The 15,295-nt window shown below is 39.4% G+C and overlaps 1 protein-coding gene across 1 annotated transcript; it reads right to left on the bottom strand.

Moving 5' to 3' along the window:
* Nucleotides 1–3,366: 3,366 nt before the first annotated feature.
* On the bottom strand, nucleotides 3,367–11,637 carry LOC104602634 (putative E3 ubiquitin-protein ligase LUL2). Its single transcript, XM_010266398.3, has 3 exons — nucleotides 10,368–11,637; nucleotides 4,826–5,324; nucleotides 3,367–3,759 (listed from the first exon to the last, which is right to left on the bottom strand). Exons 1-3 carry the CDS (start codon nucleotides 10,868–10,870, stop codon nucleotides 3,622–3,624), a joined length of 1,140 nt encoding a protein of 379 aa, XP_010264700.1. The 5' UTR covers nucleotides 10,871–11,637; the 3' UTR covers nucleotides 3,367–3,621.
* Between the last annotated feature and the right edge of the window lie 3,658 nt (nucleotides 11,638–15,295).

The following is a 15,295-nucleotide window of genomic DNA, read 5'->3' as shown; positions in this document are numbered from 1 at the left end:
TCAGCCTGGCACATGATCCGACCTGGCAACCCATAAGACGCCCACCGATGAACCATAACGGCATACCTCGCGAGTTCGATAGCTCACCAAGGAGCTCGCCAAGGAGCTCGGTAGCTCACCAAAGAGCTCGCCAAGGAGCTAGGCAGCTCTACAAGGAGCTCGCCACCAAGGAGTCAGGCAGCTCGGCATAGCCCAAGGAGCTCGACGTAGCTCCCTAGGGCAGCTCGCCACTTGTAGGGTAGCTCAGTACAGAAGAGTAGTTTGGCGTATCGCAGGAAGATCTCCTGCCTGACAACCTGGCCGACACCGACCCGCCGACTGACACAGGCGCCGACCTGACAACCTGGCCCAGGCGCCGACCTGGCCGCCTGACACAAGCGCCAGCATGACAACCTCGAGGAGTTCACCACCGTACCCTGGTTCTGACAGGATATGACGAGTCTTACCGTTTGAAGGCTTTTCACCCACCTAACCCGCGAGGACACCACTATATAAGGACTCCGACCCCCAAAGCCAAGAGGGGGGAAAAAAGGATGGTAACCCTTGCTCTCTATCTCTCTCATTTCTCTCCAAGCTCTCTGTAATCAGAATGCTAACTTAGGCATCGGAGAGTCCCCACCGGGAAAATACCCCCGGGTCCTCTGATTCAGTTCTCGCAGGTCCCAGCTCCTGCTGCCTACAAAGGAGAGGAAATCACCTCATGCAGAGGGCAGTCGGGTTGCGCTGCACCAGGGAGCTCCACCATCCTCTGAGTTGCAGGCCGCCTAGGAGCAGGTCAAATGACGAGTCCACCAGGCAGTTCTCCCCCAGGTAGTTCTCCACCAGGTAGTTCGCCACCAAGCAGTTCGCCACCAGGGAGTTCGCCACTAGGCAGTTCTCCCCCAGGGAGTTCGCCACCAGGCAATCCGTCACCAGGCAGTTCATCATCAGGGAGTTCGCCACCAGGCAGTTCTCCCCCAGGCAGTTCACCACCAGGGAGTTCGCCACCAAGTAGTTTCTCCACCAAGGAGCTCGCCACCAGGCAGTTCACCACCAGGGAGCTCGCCACCAAGCAGTTCGCCACCAGGGAGCTCACCACCAGGGAGTTTGCCACCAAGCAGTTCGTCACCAAGTAGCTCTCCACCAAGGAGCTCGCCACCAGGTAGTTCTCCACCAGGGAATTCGCCACCAAGTAGCTCATCACCAAGGCACGTCACCATCGGGTCAAATAACAAGGTACTTAGCCAAAAAAATTTATACATCACAAAAAATTGGTACGTGACCAGAAACGGTTACATCAGGTTTGATCAAAGCTTGCAAGCGCTTCAAGAAGGGCTTGGTTGCAAGTGTAGAAGGGTGAATTCTCGGAGAAGGCCTAGCTTGTAGCCTTGTAGGCGCCAATCTTGACAACAATATCAAAGTGGGTGGAGTTCCTTGGAGGAGGGGAGGTGGCCGTGTTGTTGCTAGTAAGAAGCAGTTGCAGGGCCTCGTTGAAGTAGAAAACAGCCCTCTCGACTCTCGAGTGGCTTTCTACTTCTACGGGAGAGAGATGAGAGAGATAGAGATACGGAAAGTCAAGAGAGGAAGAGAGCGGGAAATCAGTTTTTTTTTTTTGGCTTTTATTGAGACACATTGGATGCTAACAGGATTAACTAACGTCCGTCTCCTCTACCCTCTGGCCTCTACTATGGGGTCAGCGACAAAAAACCCTTCTTAACTTTCACTTTGAGACAAATAATGCATTAAATTACTAAAATATTCATATGAACTTTCCTTATTTTCTTTTTCAACCCCCTTCTCTCTTAAATCCTAATTGACCCAAAAATACCTCCATTTTCTCCCAATGAAACCAACTAAAATATCAAGAGTCATTTCATTAACATAGAAAACACAAGTTTCTTTAAATTCTAGTTTCATTTCATTAACATGTATGTCTCTATTCATCTTAAAATATAAAAGTTATCCACTCATTTCTTTAATAAATTAAGAAAAACCAAATAAAACCTTAAATTTATATCTATCACAAAGAAGCCTCTACCATTTCATTTGAATATTGAATCCAATGAAAAATCTGCAAGGATTTATTAGAGCAACCAAGGAAACTTCAATATTATATTTTAAAAACTAATTGAATCATACATCATACAAATAAATAAGAAAAGACTAGTTTTGGGGATTTAAAAATTTTAAACTGAATGAGAATCTTTTTTGGAGTTAACATAACTCTAACAAAGGGGATATTTGTCATAAAGTAAAAAATTCAGGGGGTCTTGGCCGCAAATTAAAATTCAGGGGGATAATTGTCATTAACCCAAGAGGGGTTTTTACCGCAAATGAAGGTCCAAGTAGGGGTGGCAACGAGCCGAGCTTTTCACGATCTACTCGAGCTTGGCTCGACTCGGTTTCAACCGAGCTCAAGCTCGAGCTCGAGCCCAATTCATTGGCTCGATTATTAAACGACCTCGAATATATATATATATATATAATATAATAAAAATATTATAATTATTAATTATTATAATTCTTACTTTTTTAAATATCAAATAAAAAATAGTTTATATATAATTTTTTATTTTTATAAAATATTTTTTCTCAAAATCGAACTCGAGCCGAGCCAAGCCAAGCTCGAGTTTGAGCCTTGTAGAACAATCTCGAGCCGAGCTCGAGCCTGGTACTATTCGGCTCGGCTCGATTCGAATCCACCCCTAGGTCCAAGGGAGTAATTTTCACTGACCCCATAGCACATCGGCGGTCTTTGTATAATTGTATTTACCCAAAGAAAAAAAAAAACCCAACATGTACACTAGGTGGGTGTTTGACATAATCTATGATGGTTTACATTTGCCCACATGTTAAAATAAATAGTGTTTTAAAATCCAGCCCAAAAGACGATTGTTTTTTCGTCCAGGTAAATGAATCACTGGCTCAACCATCCAAATTAATAGGTTAACCCCATGACATCAAGTCAATAATAAATAGAAAGTTGAAAAAGGAAAATAGCATAAAACTAATCAGCAAATAGGTGAATTGTTAACCGTTAAACGGTTCATTGACTAAACCAGCAGTATTTAGGTTGTATTTGGTTTGGCATCATTCTCATTTCAGGCTTAAAAGTAATAACCAAACAACTGGCATCGTCCAAGTAAAATCTTTAGACTTTAGGGGTTGATTCGTCAAAGCTTTTCCGGTATCACGTCCTTCCACCATCATACATTCTTCCTTCAAATATTTATGCCTTATGATAATTTTCATCTTCAAATCCAGTGTTAGTTCATTGAGGAACAAGTATAAGCTACTAGACAATAATTTGGTAGGTCGAGATTATAATTTATAACTGGAATGCATTCCCCACCATGATCATATTTGCAAATGATTGTGACAAATTCGTGATCAACATGGCTACTACCTGTTTAATAAAATACTTATAATTAGGTACAGAGTTGTTCGGCTTCTGCCCCACTCCACATGGAACAGTATCATATAACTATATCTCACACCTCTTCTTTTCAGATTATTCCAGTCAAGGCCTCAGGGATGATGAAACGGTGGAGGGAGGGAGAGGTTGAAAGTTGAATCAGAAAACATAATAAAGGATTTACAACGCTGTGCACTCACTATATCTGTCAATTGTCATGTCAATCTTCAGTCTTCGGATCTATTATTATTATTATTATTATTATTACTGATCTTGATCTCCAAAAGCCTTTCAACTGGTTGCCTGCAAATTGGACATCGGTTTGTCTGAAACCTCAGAACTTTCGCACATCCACTGCACATGCACTGCAGACAAATCCAACCGTGCCACAATTTTAGAATCATTTACAATATTTTGGAATTTGGATAAAAAGGGACAAAATAACCAAAAACAAAAACAAAGGCAATGTTTCAGAGTGGCGCCAAGTGCCACATAAGAGAAAGTAGTGCTTCAAACAAGGCCCTCTTGTTTGATACTGTTTTTCTAGAAAAATTGTTGCTCCCAACCACACCTTGAAAATCAAGAAAGCGTAATCTGGACCAAAGGTGCAATAATGTACCATCGTCTTAGATGTTGGATAATATAGATTAATGTTGAAAATGTTACTGCCAAAACCAGTGCTGTTTTCTTAAAAAACAATTATGTGGCAGCACTGGTTCGAAAACGGTGCGATGTTCCCAGCACCGATGCCAAACACCTAAAAAACCATTCAGATGTCAATTCCGTTTTAAACTTTTAAATTTTAATATATTTCATTCGTGTGTGTGTAGTATTATAGCAAAGATATGGCTGCTTGTGCTGTGCCATACAAAATGAATATCTGGTTCTGTCCACAAATCACACTTGTAACATGGCCACATGGGTGCTCACACCAGACTAACTAGGGTGGTGTTTGGTACCATTGCTGGAGTACGGATGTGCTCCTGACAAAAGAACTTCCAACATGATCCATATCCACACACATTGACGTGTGGATATAATCATGTTGGAAGCGTTTCCGTTAGGAGCAGATCTGGGCATCCATTGCCCTGACCCTGAAGCACATTTTTCACCTGATCAATCCAAAACGTTTCAGGTAGAAACAGCATCGGTACCCAATACAACCTAGATGGTCAGCTAGTGTCATAATGCACATATCATCCAGCCGCATATTGGGAACATCTCCAATACATGTGTTATATTCATGAGATGTTCCCAATGTGCTGCTAGAATCCCATGCTTTGACAGTGTGCGAAGAGATTTGCTTGTAGATTCCCAATTCCCATGGCAATCTAAACAGCATAGGATGATCCAATTGTGATCAATTTTGGACAATAAAAGGAGTTTTTTTTTTCCTAACACTAAACTGAAAAGGCTAACACATGCATTTACCATATGGCGGCAGGGAAGCACAGTAGTATCACGAGGTTCTGACAGGCAGATGACACATTCTTTTCCCGGGTCATTCCCATCAAACTCACCATCAACGGAATTTCCAATCCCATAAATCTCTTGCAGCTCGTACCTCATTCCATTCACCCATAGAATTTGTTTCACCACTCTCACTTGGTATTCACCTTTCTCCTTCTCAAATACCGCCTGAGTTATCTGAGAATTCGCGGATCCTGGCATTTGATTTCCTGTCTCCGTTCTGCTTGAATCCACTGGACATGCCTCTGCCTTCACAGCAAGGGGATACACTTCCATATTATCCTCTTTCATCAACTCGGCTTCCTTAAACATTGAGAAGTCAATTCCGGTTCCCGGAGGTTGCCTGAACTTCTGCCCAAGACCTTGTTGGAAAGATACTGTGACTGGTGGAATCAGGTTTTCTTTAACTGGTGACAGGTTACAGTCTGCACCTTCTTTTGCAAAAAAAATTATAGTGATACTGCTTGTAGAAAAAAGAACAAAAACATCAAATATGTGAAACTTCAAAGAAATTAGGTGGAAATCATTTTACAGCTAATATGCCATATATTTCAAGGTGAACATCATAACAAACCAGAGAATGAATAAAAATATGAAGGGCCTTTGCAGGCCCTGGAACTTGAGATGTAGAACATGGCTAAAGTTCAGGCTAGATAAGAAGTCTTGGGAACCTCCTTTAATTTGAGATATTTACATCTATCACCCCTTGCAAATCATTTTACAGCTAAAATGTCATACATTTCAAGTTAACATTAGAAAAAGCAAAGAATGCATAAAAAAATGAAGGGTCTTACAGGGCACCCTAGCACCAGAGATGTAGAACAAGACAAAGTTTAAGACCCCTTAGGTTAGAAAATGTTTTGGGAAATTCCTATAATTGAAGATATTTGCATCTATCACCAGTGCATTTCATATTTTGTGTTTATAATCCGACTTCAGATTGATTTCTTTGGTAATCCTGAGGTTAAAAAAAGGCCTATTATTTATAAAAATAAAGTCAGCAGATGACCAAAATGTCCTGAATCACTTCTCCCTAAAAATGCAGTGAAACTCAATAAAGGGCATTTGATTCTTGTGCATAATAAACAAGTAGACAACCCAAATTTGGATCTTAGGCCTTTATGTTAGATGACTAAGCATCTAAATTGTTATTTGAATACAACTGTTACAAACTTACAAATAGCAATAACATGTGCCTTTATGTGATATTTGCATTTGGAATGCTTTAAGCACTAATGATGGCATATTGACATTTAGTTTGGAAATGAAAAATGTAGTTCTATCTCAGACCATCTAACCTTTCTTTTTGTGTTTGCAAAACCGACTGTATAAGAAATGTTCATTGTCATATCGTTCATGGTATATTTCTAGTTTTTATTAACAAAGATATTGAATTGCACCAATATCTTAAACTTCCAACTTTTTTTGAAAAAATAGTATCTTAAACTTCCAATATCTCTTTTATTCTGGTCAACCAGTCAGCACCTAAGGACTGGCTAGCCATTGCATCACCTAAGAAGGCCAAAATAACTAGGACTGCCTCACACCGCTACCAACACTAGATCTAATATCAACATGATAAGGATGCTGTTAAAAGTAAATCAATGTTTCAAAAAGGAGAAAGATGGTGAGTCTGAGTCATGGAACTAGGGCCTTGAGATGCTAAGTAAAATTTGAACCCAACAGAAAATGTTTACACCGGTTCAGACTGTACTGATGATTCAACAAATTTAAATGATAAATAAAACCCAAACTATCTTGATTTTGTGATATGAATTTTAGATAGTGACTCTTTATAACTTATTAAAGTTAATTTAGTTTTTTGCAGATGAGAATTTGTGGCCCATTTTGGTGAGTGAAACTTACTTCAAGATTCAAAATCAAACGCTCTACATCCATCAAAGTTTCTAATTTCTCTAGCATTTACCTTCAGACCCTATAACAGAGTAATTGAAAAATAAACTCTTTACCATAGCTAGTCAGGTAGGCGAACCCTCTACCCATACTAATTACCAACATTCAAGTGTAACTGAAGAAAATCCTATCCAATGGGGACAGGGTGGGGGGGGGGGGTTACCCGATTAGCCTGCCTGCGCCATTAACATCCCCAATTTGCAAGTACATAACTGATTATATTTATATGCATCTACACAACTGCATAGAATTTGTAAGGTAAAATTGGTTGAGAGTTTTAGGTTTAAGCCTTTAAGGGACAAAATTTTTTACTTTCTCATCTGTATTATATGTAGATTAGATCTAGTTTTATTAGATACTATATGTTCTATTTGATCAATTGTCAAGCTACTGACTAACATATAAATCACGAGTTCCGTAAAAGAGTGGTATTTGAGTGACCAAAACAGTGATGAGGGTTTTGAGTCCTCTCTCCCTCTCTCATCCCCTACTCCTATGATTGTGTTGGATAACCCAAGTGAACCACTGGCATTTGGTGATCATGGGTTCAGTAAAAGAGGTTGTACTTAGGCAAACAAACCAGTAGATTTGAGTTTTGTGTATACTCTGTTTCTCCATGTTCCTATTCTTGTAAAGAGGAATTATTAATTGGAGAAACACAAGTTTGAGTCTGAGAGAAGCCACTTTGTTCAAGAAATGCCAGAGGTTAGGTCCATACCAAGTCCACCAGTCCACACTTCGCAAGATCAATAATAGCTGGAATGAGAATTCAGTAATTCCCTTTTTTATTATTTTTTGTCCATGGTACAGTGCTAATCAATTAGTGTTGGTCACAGAGATCCAAAATTGATGGTACAGTGCTATATTGGATATTTGCATTCTCCAAACAGGCACAAGAAGGGGGTGCACAATTATCATTTGTGAAAATTTCATATCCTCACAAGTATCAAAAGAAATTTCAAATCTCCATGCTGTATACATTTTCATAGGCCATAACTAAATAAGCTAACCCATGGTTATAACCTAAATCTTTAAAGCAATCCACAAATAGATCTAGCAAGTAGGTGCTTTGTGAAAAACAGTTCACAAAATTGAAAATTCCCATAACAAATGGAACTAGAAGAGATGGCTCCAATGGAATCAAACGGATGCATTGAAGAATTGAAGTTTGATCAATTCTATCTTCAGCTTATCCTAGAAACAGGATTTAAACCAAATGAAGTTAATAATGCAGTACAGAAGCTGGGTCCTAGCCAAGCCACCAGAAGCATTTTAAGACATGCAGGGTTTCCCTTAATTCAATAATTTTCTCTTTGAATTGGCAAAGAGGGTTTAAAGAAACAGAAGTGGTAACTTTAGATACCAGACATGCTCAAAGTACCCAAAACAAGGAAAGACCACTTACAATGATGTTGGGAGAACCCGTAAAAGGGCACATTAATATCTACACCCGAATGAGAATGAAAAGCCATAGCTCTTTCTCAAAAGGACTAAGCGTGTAGGTTTTCATATATGCCTATTGGAAAAATGGAAGCTAATAATCAATAAATGACTATCCTTTTTAAACTAGCTAATGAGGGACCTAAAGCCATTCAAACAACCAGGTTTAAAGATGCTTTCTTATAATTCAAGTTGGTTTTCAGACACTTAACCTCAGAAAATACAATAGGAGTTGTTCTGTAAAATTACAATCCCAATTTTTATAAAATGTAACTTTAAATAGTTGTATCTCTTTTCTGGGGGTTCTTTTTGTTTTATTTTATAAAATGTAACTTTGAAAAATTTTTAATAATGTAATTATATTGGTAACTTTGGATATTAATATCTGACACCAGTTCTCAAAATAACAACATAGAAGCAATGAAGAAAAACACAAAACAACTTGTTTATTAAACGAATTTAGGATTTGTGAATTTAATAATAACAGGAGTCAAATCAGGGTATACTTGGTATTGGAGACTGAGAGGTATCTCAATGTGATCTTTTTGATAATCCAATAACATGGGTATTGAGGAGGGCGTCACCCACAAAATTAGAGTAAAAGGGCAGCCCAGTGCACGAGGCTCCCACCAATGCAGGGTCTGGGGAGGGACAGATGTACACAGCCTTACCCCTGCATCTACAGAGAGGTTGTTTCCAAGATTTGAACCCTGGCCATCCTGGTCGCAATGGAGCAACCAAACCATTGCGCCAAGGCCCACCGCCCACCCTCACCCACAAAATTAGAGTAGGATGGGCAAAATGGAGGGGTGAATCCAAAGTCCTCTATAGTAGGAGGATACCACTAAGGCTAAATTAACAATTTTATAACAGGGTTATAAGGCCAGTAATATTGTATGGAGCTGAATGTTGGGCAGTCAATAAACAACATGTCAAAAGAAATGAACTAATTCACATGAACCTAGGAGTAGCATCAATAGGTGATAAAATGAGGGAAAGCAGACTAAGATGGTTTGGTCACGTGCAAATAGGACTTGCTACAACAGTAGTAAGAAGAAGTAATCTGTTACAGGTTGAAGATAAAAGGACATGGATTCAAGTAGCAAGAAATAATTTAAGGGCCCACAACTTAACAGTGGATAATTGGATATGGCACTGAACAAAGTGGAGTGGTAAATAGGATTCATGTAGCTGATCGCATAGAGCTAGGACAAGGCTTAGTTGAGTTAAGGTTTTGCAGCTTTTAGTTTCCTCTTGGGGAATAATCTTTTTTTTTTCAATAGAATAAGTTCTATGGCTGGCTGGAAAGAGAAGGATATGGAACAGGGCATATGCATAGGAGCACATTAACTTTAATTTAAGTGTCCCAGGCAGCAGTTGCAGGTCATGGTGCATACATAATATACAAGTCAAAATAAATAGTTTTTAAAAATATTTTTACAGAAAAAGAAACAAAATACAAGAAAATAATAAATGAAAAGGAAAGGAATGCAAGAAATAAAGAGAAAATTACCCTCTCTGATGACAGATACTTGAAAGTCAAGAACATCCTCAGCAATTCCACAAAAAATAAAAAATAAATAAATAAACAACATATGCAAAAATAAACAAAATACAGGAAAAATAAAAGAAGGAAAAAAAAGGAAAAGGGGAGAAAAAGAAAGGAATGCAATAAATAAAGAGAAAACGATCCTCTCAGGTCTGATGACATAGACTTGAAAGTCAAGAACTTGGTAGACAATTCCACAGAAGCTTCAAGATTCTCAACAATGAGGAACACCTATTGATCAGTAACTTTCTTACTGGTAATTTATAGCTGACTTCAGTATAAGTCCTTCAGAGACCAAATAAGAAGGCCCACATAAGGGAAGACAGAAAGTTGAAAAATCATATACAACACACAATAAAATTAAACTACAACAATCACAACGTCACCAACATATCTTTATCAACAAAATCTACGTACTTCAAGCAAATTGCAACCATTAAATTCACGGCATAAAAACTCATTAGAGAATTGGGACAGGAGCTAGTAACTTGCAGCCCTAGTGCCTCATAAACATTCTAGATTCTATACATCAACAAAAGAAAAATGGAATGAAGTGTATGTAATTGTAAGGGAATTGAAGAAATTCAGACAACAGAATACCTTCCCGGGACAGTGGCATCAAAGGTGAAAGCTACGAGGAAGCGCCCAGGGTTCTGCTCGTCTGGCTCAACCCTCAGCGTCTCCTTCTTGAGATTGACATCGTTACGAATGGTAACGGCCTTCTGGTGCTCAACATAGGGGGTGGGGGGATGGAGATCATTCCCACAGCGATAATGCCCAGCGGCCCAATTTGCATGAACAGGATCGGCATGGGGACCACCGCCACCGCCACCGTCACGATGGTGGTGATCATACGGAGCGGGCAATGGGATCGGCATCGTCGATGGTGGCGGAGGGTAATAGCCGGGGTACTGATGGTACTGAGGCTGGTTGTAGTTGGGGTATTGGGGAGGGTAAGGGGTTGCTGCGGCGAAAACGTAGCGGTTTCCGGTGATTTCAGGCTGAGGAGGTTGGGGAGGATGGGGTGGTGGGTGGCTGTGATGATTCCCATGTCTTCGCCTACTATTATAACCACCACCGCTACTGCTTCCAATATTTCCCATTTCCCCCTTAATTTTTTTTTTGTCTAAACTAAACCCCCTTCTCCTTGAACGACTAAAGAAAAAAATAAAGAAACTGGTCCTTGAAAATTTTCAAAACCTAGTTTTTGAAGGCATTTGCAATCTCTGTATGATCATAAAAAAAGAAATAAAAAACAACATAGTAGCGCAGAAGTTAAAGAGGTCACAGAATAGAACAATTCTAGGGAACTCGAATTTTGAAGGGTTCGCTCTTGTTTCCAAAACTGATCAAATTCGAATAGATTGAACAGGAATGGAGAGAAGGAAGCTCAAAAGTTAAACTTATCTCTTTTTCCTTGCTTTTTTTTCCTCTAAGAGGAGAGAATGAACAAGAATTTCGAAGATCTTTTTTGTCCTTGTTGTTATTTTTCTTCTAGCCTGCCCCTGATCCTTTCCGTTGCAGAAAATTTGAGGGGGGTCGATTAGCGGTGACTGGTAAGGATTCTGACTAGGGTTTTCGAAAATGTGAAGAAGGTTGAGTGGTGGAGTGGGGATGGTGGTGGTGGAAGAAGAGGTGGGACTGTGGGAGGGGGAAAGAAAGTAAGAAAGGGGAATCCTTTTGATGTGTCCCCGCCTCCCCGGGATTGTGTAAAGTTGTCACACAGCAGGCAGCGAAGCAGACGCGCAGCACCAAGAGATGTAGAAAGGGAGAGAAGTTACGCTCAAGGAATGGCCTATAAAACCAAAACCGAGTCCATCGTTGTTCTTGACGCAGGATGCGTGGACGCCTGGACGGCTGGAGGCCCCATAATCTTGCCATCTCGACTGTTTTGTTTTTGATACTTGGGTGAAAAAATGTACGGAGAACTACAATTAACCCTCTCCCCCCTATAAACCACATCCTATCCATCAATTCACGGTATGCATTCCCCTTTATACTTTGCCTAAAAAATTCTGATCCGGGCTGATTGGTACTTCTCCCAACAATGTAACGTCGTTGGCAAATCTTCCTCGCGGGTCTACTCTCTACTGATTTGGCCTTTGGGCTGCGTTTGGTTGCAATGCAAATGCAAATGCAAATATATACATTATATATTTATCTTTTTTTGATTCATGAATATAAATCATTTTAAACCATTTTTGTATTCATTTTGTTTGTTTAAAATTGGTGCAAAAGAACACAAAATTGTTTTAATGACTTAACTTTAGTCAAAAAGTTAATTATCAAGAGAACACAAAATTGTATCAAAAAAATAGATACATTAATACTTTTTTCAGAGTATAAAAGTGTTAGAAAATGCATTTTTGCTCTGATAATCATTACCTTTTTACACATCAAACAAATGCTTACAAATCGTAAACAGAGTATATAAATACTCCGATTCAGCATTTGTATCACAAACAAACGTAGCCAAAAAAAACCATCTTTTTACATTTGAGACCCCGGCGTCGGTAAGGTTGGTTGTTGCGTAGAATTATTAACTACTCCGGTTGTGTTAGCCCTTGGAGAGAAAATAAAATATCTCTCTCTATATATTAACCTAAAAGCAAAGGGTTATGAACCCTCCGTTCGTGAAATGAAACCTACATGAACCTGTGCGAGCAGGATCTTGAGCGTGCAACGGGGTTTTGAGTGTGCGATCGCTTCCTTTTAACCATTAGATCACAACATGCTTTTTAATCATTGGACAATTACTTCCTTTTCATACTTTTAATCATTGGACAATATGTTTATAACCATTGGATTACAACATGTTTTTCAACCACTGGACGATGGTTTCCTTTTTACGCTTTTAACCATTGGACAACATGCTTCTCCCTTCTAACCATTCGCTGATCGAGGGGTTAAGACAGTGAAGGTGTCTCGAGCTGAGGGCCTGACATAAGGACCGACTAAGAGAATATTCGGTAGTGTGTTTATCTCGTGGATGGGCCGTTTTGATCCATGCCATGGGATGAATTCATTGTTCGGTTTGCTATGAACAGGACAGGTCCATACTATCTTGTGGACCAGCCCTATTCATACCCCAATTTAGCTTCGACGGCATTTTATCATGGATGGAGTCGGTTCACGATTTGTTTTTGATATGATGCTTCACGCACATTCTCCAAACCCTACATCTTTTTATGGTTGAACGTCTTCACTGCCGAATATCCCCATTGTGCTCTATCGAAGGTCTCCACCACCAAAGATATCTGTTGTGCTCCGTCAAAGGTCTCCACCATCAAAGACCTCTGTTGTGCTCCGCCGAAGGTCTCCATAGCCAAAGACCTTTGTTGTGCTCCACCGAAGCTCTCCTTCGTCCTAGTTCTTCACCGCTGGTATGTGAAACTCGAACACATATTTGTTAGAAATACTTTTCCTTCCATAGTCTTGCAATGCATAACCAACAATGGGTTCCTAATGCATATGGCTTTGGAGTCTAGTTTGCATGATATTCCTCCATATCTGATTTATCTGGAGGATCATGATGTTTTGCTTTCTCATATATTGTTGGGTGTGGGTCCAGCCCATATGGAGGGGCCCACCCCACCTTCATTTGCTCCCAAAAAGGAGTCGGATAGTGGAAGGAAAAAAAGGCTTCCACCTTTCAGTTTTTGACATCAAGTTCGTAACCACCTGATTGAGAAAAACGAAGAAAAAAAAACTCAGAACCGAAAGGTTTTTTCCTGGTTCTTTTGAGTTTTGTGAAAAAGAAAAAGCTGACTCTTATTCCATTCAAGATCAAGTTCGGAGGTGCCTTCCAAGCCTGTTCTTGATGATATTAAGTGCTAGAGTTAAGAATCTCACTCCAATTCAGATTTGGTGATTATTCTTCCTATCTCTACTTATTAGTTCAGATTTACAACAACTTGGTGAGATCTAAGCTTCTGTTTGTATTGTATCCACCATGCATTTGGTGATGTTAATGTTGTTCTTGTGAGTCGAGGATTATTTCCTTGATGTTTGTAAACCTCTAGTTGCAACTAGAAAATACTTTTGTACCCATTAATTTCTAAGTTAGTGGAAGACTTTTACGGACCATAGGCCCCGTGGTTTTTCCCCGATTTTGGGGTTTTTCACGTAAAAAATCTGGTGTGCTATTGTGTGGTGATTGTTATCTGTTTTTTTGTTACTTGGCTGAATTATTTACTTGTTATTATTGTTATTGGCAAACCCATTTTGACACAAATTTGGGGGAAAGGTTCTTGCTGTCATGGGATTGGTTTTACATTCATTTATGCTACTATAGTGTAACTTGCCCATCATATATGTTGATGTGCTTGTTAGGATGTAGACTCATTTGCAAAAGTTGTTTGGTATGGGCATTCTTTGAACCTTGGAGCCAATCCACTATAAGATTTCTACTTTCTGAACATTTGCATAATCCTATATTTCTTTATATCAGTTTCATACTTTACAAGAATGTATAGAGGATAACAAGAAACCAACCACATAAACCTCTGTGGAGAAACTACTGATTTTTTGCAAGAGAAGATGGGGAAGCCATCCAGAAGAAACTGGAATGGCATAGGTGGATGATCGCGTGAAGTTCTCTCTGGCATCGGGGTGGAGGGAAAATTTAGTTTGCATGCAAAGCTAATTCATTCATAATGATTTAGCTTTGCATATGCTTGTTTCTTTAGTCTTTTATTTCTAATCTATGTTTTGTCCTTAATTATTGAAAAAAAAAACAGAGTGTTCATCTAAATTCATTCTTACCGATGGGTATTCTATTTGTCGTACAGAGTGCCTATGCAAAGCCCAAAGCCCGACCCCAAGATTGAACATTTGCATAATCCTACATTTCTTTATATCTTTTTCTTATATAAAATAGCCCCTCTTTATCTTGTAATATGCTTGAGCGGAGAGCTTATTCATCTGGAAAATATGTTTTTTAATGAGAATCAAACATTTTTTTTTTCATATGGAGTATACACAAGCACACATAGATAGTCTGTTTTTCATACATGCAATGTGTTCATTAGCATTTTTTGACTACTTGACACAAAAGTTGTTTGCATGAGTATCTTTGAACATGGGAGTAAAAGGGCATACCAAATGCTGGTCCTGATTGACTATCCTGAGATACATGCCACATAATTTTTTTCCCCGGAAACCAAGCAGATCTCTAACCCTTGGAGATGGTGGTTCACTCTTAGTGATTTCTCAAACAATATCTCCAGTCTCCACATGAGAGAATCAGTCTCAACCTGCTAAATTATTGGTGCCTAATCTTATCTGATCTGACCACTTGTTTAACAAAAGATGCATCAAAGAGCCCAAACCAAGAACAATTTTGTTGCCATCAAACTCCCAAAGGTCCCTAGAAAGAAAATCTTCAAGTCCTCAATCCCAATCAATATGGTCACGCAAGAGATATGTAGGCTATGGTAGTGAAAAGAGCTTACTGAAATGCAAATCCTTAATGTTGATTGACCAGCTAATTGCTATCTAATGGGTTACTTGATTTTTAATCACATTAA

Source organism: Nelumbo nucifera, chromosome 2, assembly GCF_055504915.1.
Source record: "Nelumbo nucifera cultivar China Antique chromosome 2, China Antique-T2T, whole genome shotgun sequence".
Taxonomy (NCBI): Eukaryota; Viridiplantae; Streptophyta; class Magnoliopsida; order Proteales; family Nelumbonaceae; genus Nelumbo; species Nelumbo nucifera.
Note: the sequence above shows the minus strand (reverse complement) of the source record. Positions and strands in the feature narration are given on the sequence as shown.

Excerpts from the sequence above, each read along its gene's own strand:
- LOC104602634 (XM_010266398.3), bottom strand. The coding sequence starts at position 10,870 with ATGGGAAATATTGGAAGCAGTAGCGGTGGTGGTTATAATAGTAGGCGA. Across the intron at positions 5,325-10,367 it reads GATGCCACTGTCCCGGGAAG|TATCACTATAATTTTTTTTG; the intron begins GTATTCTGTTGT and ends TTCTACAAGCAG. Across the intron at positions 3,760-4,825 it reads TGCTTCCCTGCCGCCATATG|TGCATGTGCAGTGGATGTGC; the intron begins GTAAATGCATGT and ends ATTTGTCTGCAG.